Source organism: Penaeus vannamei, chromosome 25, assembly GCF_042767895.1.
Source record: "Penaeus vannamei isolate JL-2024 chromosome 25, ASM4276789v1, whole genome shotgun sequence".
NCBI classification, from domain to species: domain Eukaryota; kingdom Metazoa; phylum Arthropoda; class Malacostraca; order Decapoda; family Penaeidae; genus Penaeus; species Penaeus vannamei.
The window spans coordinates 33099365-33108357 of NC_091573.1; the positions used below are offsets into that span (position 1 = coordinate 33099365).

General features: G+C 41.8%; 1 protein-coding gene across 2 annotated transcripts in view; it reads right to left on the bottom strand.

Annotated features, from left to right (window-relative positions):
• Positions 1-3902: 3902 nt before the first annotated feature.
• The window catches only part of LOC113810418 (uncharacterized), a 15722-nt gene continuing 10631 nt past the window's right edge, over positions 3903-8993 (bottom strand). For both annotated transcript variants that reach the window (XM_070139506.1, XM_027362108.2), the window contains exons 2-3: positions 5012-5795; positions 3903-4661 (exon numbers count right to left, since the gene is read on the bottom strand). In XM_070139506.1, the coding sequence (XP_069995607.1) occupies positions 4175-4661; positions 5012-5795 (1271 nt within the window). In that variant the 3' untranslated portion in view covers positions 3903-4174. The remainder of the gene's footprint in view (positions 4662-5011; positions 5796-8993) is intronic.

Below are 8993 nucleotides of genomic sequence, written 5' to 3' on the forward strand. Positions count from 1 at the left end.
ATTGTGTTAACACTAAAGATATTTTCTGCAATAAAATTGTATAGTATATAAATAATAGAATAATTTTATATGTAAATATTATAATAAATACAAATGAGATAATTATTAATAAATGTTTTATTGTATTCTGAAAAAAAACAATGCAAAACCTTATTTTATTTTAAAGTATGTAAAGAAAATTCTAATAAGAAAAAGAATAGAATAATTATATAATTCCATGTAAATATATATATAAAGTAATTCTTTATTAAAAAAAAGACATTGCAAAACTTCAACTGGAACTAAACCTTTAAAACTAAAATTATAATTCAAAAATCTATTATAAATGTGTAGGCACCTACAGATATTCCCCTTTTTTTAGTTACATATCCAAACAATAGATGGCGCTGTATTAAGTTTTGGACCTCACAATTTTTTTTAATCGGTGTGATACATGCTTTCCTATCTTTCTTATATACTCTTTGGTATTTGGTTTTGCTAATACCTAATAAGGTGTTTGCCTACACGCTAGAGGACGCACATAAGAACACATCCAACACACTAACACAAAAATGCGACCGAGAGAAATTTTTGCCGCGTCATCGTGGACTTGTGTACGGTAATACGGCCATAAAGTAGTTATTCGTTTGCTCTGTAGATTATTGCGTCATTTCTATACACGACATTATGAATGACTTGCATCGTGTGTGTGTGTGTGTGTGTGTGTGTGTGTGTGTGTGTGTGTGTGTGTGTGTGTGTGTGTGTGTGTGTGTGTGTGTGTGTGTGTGTGTGTGTGTGTGGTCACGAGAGACGAGGAACATGTAGGAATGAGAATAAGGAGGAAGAAGATCGAACGGAAGAGGAGAGGAAGAAGGGAAAACGAGGAGATTGCGTCAGTGAAGACCCGAAGGCATAAGAGACAAGGAAGAAGAGGCCACGAACATAATAGAGTGGAAGAAGGAGATACACACCGGAAGAGGAAGGTCCGCAGATGTATATGTGTATATCTATCTATCTATCTATCTATCTATCTATCTATCTATCTATATATATATATATATATATATCTTACATATATCTTATCTTCACAGCGTAACAGCCAATCACCTCTTCATGTGTACCCTTTTCCTTATATATCTGTTGCTCAGTTGACTCGTTATCTACCCTTCTGATTGTACATATACACCAGTCCATCAAGATCAGTTACGTGAATGAACAGGTCCATTTCTCGATCTACGATGTATCTGCCTCCCCGTCAGTCTGTTTTCAAATAAGTATGTTTACGTGTGTGTGTAGAAAGATGTATAGCGTGAGAGAGAGAGAGAGAGAGAGAGAGAGAGAGAGAGTTAGAGGGGGAAATAAGAGGGTAGTTAAAGAGAGAAATGGGTAAATGACCATAAAAGGAGAATTAGACAGGGAGGCAAGTAAGCATGACTAGACAACAAGGCGAGATGGCATTTCAGTCTATCTAGTCTATCAGTCTATCTTCAAATATGTATGTTTGTGTGTTTGTAGAAAGATGTATAGATACACACACGCAGAGGAGGGGGAAGGAGCGAGGAAGAGAGAGAGAAGTTGGGGAAAGGAGGGAGGGAGGGAGAGAAGGAGGGGGAATGAGGGAGAGAGAGAGAGAGATGGGGGAGTAAAGGGGTGGAGTTAAAGAGAGAGAGAGGGCCAGGAATGAAAGAGAAAGAAATGGGGGAGGGGGTTAGTGAGAGAGGGAGGCGGGGATGAGAGAAAGAGAGATGGGGGGTTAAAGAGAGAGAGAGAGAGAGAGAAGACGATACAAGAAGTAAACACAGCCAACCCCTGGGGAGAAGACCATATAAGGAGACCTAGACAGGGAGACAAGTAAGCATGACTAGACAACAAGGACCTTGGGTAAGATTTTAGCTGTCCTGGGTAATTCAACCTCGCCCTTAGCTTATAACAGACCCCTGTTTAGCCCTTTCCTGCCTCGGGCGCGAGATGGCAGTTCAGGGACAGTGAAGAATGCAAGTTGTTCCTTTTTACTTAACTATTTCCTTGAGTTCGGGAGTAGGAAATGGTCTTAAGGGAATAAATATAGTGTACAATATGCGTCTTATTTCATCATCATCATTATTATTATTATTATTATTATTATTATTATTATTATTATTATTTTGCAGATAGTTTCTTAGGATGAAATAACATCAGGAACCACTGACCTACATCTAAAGAAAAAATATGTCATTATTAGTTCATTTCCACAAACACACGGATAGAACGACCAAAGCTGAGAGGAAAAGAAAAATACCTACAGTGTAGAATCCTCTTCAGGTAAAGTTACAGAATGAAAAAACAACTAAATAAGTGACATGACATAGGTCGAGTAAAGCACAGGGACTCCCATTAGGTAAAAACCCACGCTATATAAGGCAATGATTATCAGGGGATATTTTAAGACAGATTTAACACTATACAGTTTGTTTGACTGTCAGAAAACTTTGTGGTTTGTATTAGCAGTATATTCACAGAATATTTATGAATTGCTCCGGGTTGTTAGCGACTCCTTGCAGCCTTATTTACAAGTGTCTCATATATATATATATATATATATATATATATATATATATATATATATATATATATATATGTGTGTGTGTGTGTGTGTGTGTGTGTGTGTGTGTGTGTGTGTGCGCGCGCGTGTGTGTGTGTGCGTGTGCATGTGTGTGTGTGTGTGCGTGTGTGTGTGTGTGTGTTTATACCGAAACCCAATATGGTTCCCTTCGTTATTTCTTTTCAAGTTATGAATATGGTCAATAAAAACCTGGAAAATCCCCCCAAAGATGCCAGCCAACAACACGCATTTCTCCTCTTCCTACCAACCCGAGAGAAGACTCGAGAAACCGAAGGTAGAAGTTCCTGTTGGGAAGGGGGGGGGGCATCCAGACGATGGGAAGGGGGGGGGAGCATCCAGACGATGGGAAGGGGGGGGGCATCCAAGTACTCCCCACCCCCCATCCCTCAACTTTTCAACGGTAATGTGTATAAGTGAGGGTGGTTTTTAAATAACATACAATGGGAAACATGAAAGAATTAGAATGAACACAAATTTAGGAAAATGGGTTCACATGGCCGTTTCGTGAAGGAGAAACAAGGGTATGGTTTCATATAAACGGTATGCTTTTACACCCTAAACATTGTGGTTACGGGATAGACTGGCTGAATATTTACGAAACATGGAACATTTGAACATCAGTGATAAAAAGTGGTTACTTTCATGATAATTCAGGATAAGCATTTTCAAAGTATAAAAATGACATATTTATACACGAAGACAACAGAATAACAAGATGGGAAATGTATGCAAGCAATAAGGGTTGGATTAGCGTATTCTACGGTCACTTCATCACCGTTATCTCGTTCGGGGCGCAAGGTGCTTTGGAATCTTGAGAAATAAGAAGCACAAGACTTTTGTGGTCTGCGAGGCTCGAGCTAATCCAACCCTTATTGCTTGCATACATTTCCCATCTTGTTATTCTGTTGTCTTCGTGTATATATATGTCATATATGTCGAAAAGGTATGAATGAGAATGGATATCTTCAGCATAGAAGAAATGTATTTAACCGGTTTCGATTCTATCTTCGTCAGAAATACAATACGTCGAGGTCACTCGAGAGGTAAGATGTGCGAATCTAATTCTTCAAAAGCTCTAGGAAGTTAGATATCATTTTGAAGATTTTCCTTTTGTTATTCAAGTCACGTAAACAGATGATATATTCGCATTCTTCTATTTGTGTTTGTCTTATAAAAGTGATTCTTGACATACTGCTCATACTTATTATTCATTAGTATCATTGTTTATTAGGTATTGCTATAATAATTGACCTTTTAAATCTATTTGAGCAGTATTTCCTCTTTTTTTATCAGCATTTAGGAAATAATTAATAGGCACAAAATAAATTACCATTTTATTATTCTGTATATGACCAATGAATCATATAAAAAAATATTTATATTTCATCATATAGGTATAAGTAAATCAGCTATATAACATATATCTGCATCTACGATGCCTTCCTTCAATATCAAGTATTAATATCTGTATAGGAAAAACAAGAAAACAACATTTAGATATCAATCTGGAATAACAATTTTCTCAGTAGATTCTCTATATGGCACATAATTCCATTTAGAAGAGAGAAAAATCTGAGAGATCAAGTTCCTTCTTCAGGGCGCTCCTGACGCGGGGATGAGCCCGGCCTCCGTCAACTCGTCGAACACGGAGAGGAACCGCGGCCGCATCAGAGGGTTCGTGTCGACCATCTCCAAGCTCTTCGCTCGGCAATCCGCGAGGACCCTCTCCAGGTCGTCCGCACCGTCTCCCGACGCCACGAACTCTGGCACGTCCTCCGGCTCCATCAGCAAGGCACCTATGATCATCATGTTGAAGATGGCCCCGAGGATGTTCAAGCGTCGGAATTCCTGCACGACTTCGACCTCACTGAGGCGCCCCTCGCCTCCAGCTCCTCCGGCCTCCACCACGCCGTTGAAGTGGCCTCGGTACGTCTCCAGGAGGGCGTCCAGGTTGGGCTTCCTCACGTCACCCGTGAGGCTCGTGTACAGGAAGTAGTTGAGGTCCACGGCGAAGGATTCCCGCCGACACACCTGCAGGTCGATCAGCATCACTTCCACAGGGACGCCGTCTTCGTCGTATCTGCTCGCAGTGAGAGAAGGCAATTTGATATATGTCGATGGCATTGACGGTAACCATCTTTTCATTGACAGTAACAATTCTGGTTTGTGTTCTGAAAACATTAGGCCTCCAAGTGTTACTGTTAAAACTATCATTACAATTATACTTGTTATCAATATCATTATCATTGTTCTTATTACTATCATGATTATAACATTATTATTTTTTATTATATATATGTATATATACATGAATTTACGTATATAACTGTCTTTTGCAAAGAATAAGGAAATTATTGGAGCTTTTAAGGAGGATGCGACTTCTCCGTACGCCCACCAATAGTGCACACACTTTATCATGGAATATCTTACTTGAAAAGCAGGTTGTTATTCCAGGCGTCGCCATGACATATGACTTGATGCTTGCATGGTTCCATTTGCTTCTCGAAAATCTCTCGCAACTTCGACTTAGTACTCTCAGCCCATGTGATGGACGACTCATACCCCCCCACCTTCTTCATGATGAGTATTCCCGTATCTATAACTCCCTCCAACATCTTTATTATGGCTGATCCATCTTCCGTCATGTTAATCCAGCCTCTGTGCAGAAGCGTGTCTTTGGAATACTCGGGGTCTTTCTTCTGCAGCAACAGAGAGGCAGCGTGGAGTCTGGCCAGCTCTTTCAACACCAGGCTTGCGTGCGCGACGTCCAGCCCCCTCCGACGGTCGAACATCTTGAAGCCCCGAGGCCTCAAATCTTCCAGGAAAATCAGCTCCTTCTTCTTCTCCAGGGTGCCGTAGTGACACTCCGGCACCGCCAGAGGGCTCAGCTCGTGCTCCCGCAACACCCCGTTCAGCTGAGGCAGCAGCTTCACGTAGAATTCCGCTTCTTTGAGGAAGATCGTGTGGGTCATTTCCTCGAAGCTCTCCATGCCGTGGCAAGGGTTGATCTTCACGATGTACGTTATGCTTTCGTCGTTGCCATTGAGGTCGAAGTCCAGCTCGACGCTCGACACCACCGATGCGTAGTTGTCGCCCTTGCTGGTGAAGTCCTTGATCTGCCAGGAGGTGAGTCTCGCCTCGCCGCCCTTGTGCGCCTTCAGGGCCTCCTTCACCGCCTCCTCCGTTATCAGGTTATGGCATGCTTGAATTCTCTCTGCAACAGAATGAACATGTTTATGATATATAAAAACATGGATTTTTGTACTACGTACATGTGTGTGTGTGAGAGAGAGACTATAGCATACTGCATAACATGTATAATGCTAGCTCACAGATCATGCTGGTTTCCACGTGTTTGTTTTCCTGATGTAGTGCCATGGACCCCTCATGGCATGATTCTAAATATACGGCCCATGTGTATGCTATCTAAGCCAGCTTGGGTGACGACCCAGGCCCAAAAGAATTCAGCACAGGTTGACCCAGTCTCACTCTCCGCTGACCGTGCCCCCGCCTCGCCAGGGCGGGCTGGCAACAGAACCCACTCAGACTCTGACTTATCCTCTCTGCGAGAATGAGCCGGCCTCTCTGCTGATTGTCCCCTGCCTCGGTGGGAGGGCTAGCTGCGGATTCACCCAGCAATGATAATTAATTCTCTCGTTTATCGAGATGAATATTGTTTTATCTATAACGAATTCAATTTGTTTGTGATTTCTCTCAAACTGAGAATTTTCTCCTTGTGATTCGCATTTATTTCATGATTTCTGTGTACTCCATTCTCTTCTTGTACGAATTTCGTTGATTGATTGTTGAATTTCACTCGTTTTGGACTCTTTTGGTTAATTTTATTCTCTCTTGATTTCGTTATTCGCATTCACGAACGTGCATATCATTTATTTCTCTCTAGTTTGCCCCCCGACTGACCTCACTTTCCCCTTCTTTCAGTCGTGGCGGGAAGGAAACTGGTTGATTTGCCCGTCATTGCTAAATGGTGACACGTTCTCTTGGCGGGAAAACATAGCTTTGGCCACAAATATGTATGAATTCATTATATGAAAATAGCGTTAGAATCTTTCCCTTTCATAGTGCACAAGGATGCGCATCTAATAGATCTCTCGCTCTGTCGTCCGAGAGTGAGTAGGTAAATAATGAAGTTATTCATTCGATTGGCAACTCAAATCAGTGTGAGCCTGTGTGACGTCTGTTTGTAAATGTAGGACTAGGGTTTTGAGCAAGAATAATGATTCCCATATTAATCACACCCTTCTCACTTTACTTAACCACTTGCATGTTCGGGATATCTCAGCAGTCATGTCATTCGTGAAATAGATAGTCACAAGCACCCATCAGAAATTATTAGAGTAAAGACGGTAACGATAGAATTTCGAGTCTCGTTCAATTCACTTAATTTCGTTCGGTAATTTGGGTAAAAAGGGAAACCCCATCTACTGATGAAGTCTAACATACTTTGAACACGAGTAAGCGAAAAAATAATTACTTCAGCCTATCAGCATTTATAGCGAATCCGTAATTATGATTAAATACAATCGGGGATAGCATTACAACATTTCTGAACTGGGAAGTTTGTATTGTGAAAGCTCGCAAAAAAAAAAAGAAAAAAAAAAGTCACCATTCATCATTTAATGTTGAGTTCAATGTGGTAGTTGAAATAATGTTATATTAACATAATACATGATTATAACATTTGCCAAAATGAACATTGTTATTCATTTGTAAATCATTCTTCGTGTGAACTCGGTGTCTCTTTACGATATTCACACACACACACACACACACACACACACACAATCGATCATTCACGCAGAACAATAGACAGAAACTTTCCTGAATAAAATCTGTCCTAGTTGTAGGCATAAAGAGTAATAAGGTATCTCTTTTGCCCACGATTTGGCAATCGTGACGAGTTACAACATAACATGCAATCATTTCATATTCACTCATTCGCGCAGAACACTATAAATGTATTCAAATCTTCACTAAGAGTATCTGTTGTATTGTTGTTGCAGGTTATCTCTTTTGCCCGCGACGTTGCCAGTCGTGATGAGTGACTGATGCACAGTTCTCACACATATATTTTCTTTCTCTAAGAAATGACAATTGGTTCAAGTAAATCACTGTCATTCCCCTTATCTACTCTCATATCTATCTGATGGTTCGTAACTTAAGGTCTTGAACTACAAAAGAACAACTCTGTAAATATATTCAAATCTTCATTAAGAGGATTTGTTGTATTGTTGAAGGTTATCTCTTTTGCCCACGATGTTGATGCACAATTCTCACACATATATTTTCTTTCTCTAAGAAATGACAATTGGTTCAAGTAGATCCTCGCGGATTGTTGCTGTCATTCCCCTTATCTACTTTCATATCTATCTGAGATGGTTTGTAGCTGAAGATCTGTGAGGATTATTACTCCCATCTCCCACACTTACTTTCTTCTTGAAAAATACAAAAGTGAAAAATCTGACTACCTTGGCCCTTATGTGTATGATCTGGTTCGATAATACATTAACAGGACTGTGGATATCCGACACAGCACCGAAGGAGTTATAACTGCAGTACAGTTGCCTTGGAATGCTGTGAGACAGACTTCGCCGGAAGATCGCCAGTCCCGAGGACCAGGACTCATTAGTGCAGGCAGTAAGTGACCCCAGGATGCAGTGGAAGGGCGCCACCAGCTAGGAACTCGTCAGAGTAAGTATCAGTCGCCCCAGGATGCCTGCCTGGACACCCGTAGATCTGGTCAAACTCCAGGAGTTCATCAGTGCAGGTATAAGCCGCCCTCAGATGCCGGAAAGGACGCCCCTGCCTCGACGCCTGTAGACCCAGATGCAGGTTACGAGGACATGAGGATGAACGCGAAGCAGAGAAGGACCTGGATGAGGTCTGTGAGGACGTGTGGACGAGCACGCCGCCGAGTAACACCTGGACAATGACTGCGATAAAGTCTGGACAATTCGAAGTCGAGGAGGATCTAGGTGAGACCGAGAACGTGTGGACGTCGAAGTTGGATGAATTCACTAAGGACCAAAAAGAGGCCTACAAGGAGGAGCAACACGAGGATGACCAAGGACAAGAACGCGAGGACAAGAAGACCAGCAGATCGGGTCCGATGATGGGTTACACTTGAGGCAAATCAAATGACGCCTCGTGGTTAGTAGGTGACCGAGGACTATAGTATACTGCATATCAATGTATCATGCTAGCTCACAGACCACGCTGGTTTCCACATGTTCGCAATGCTGCTGTGCTGCCATGTGTACGCCACCCAAACTAGCCTAGGTCACAACCCGGCCTCTCCGCTGGCCATGCCCCCCGCCTTGAGGGGCGGGCTGGCTGCGGATCCACCCAGCACTGACCAGTCTTGTATCATGTTTATTCTACTTGCGTGTAA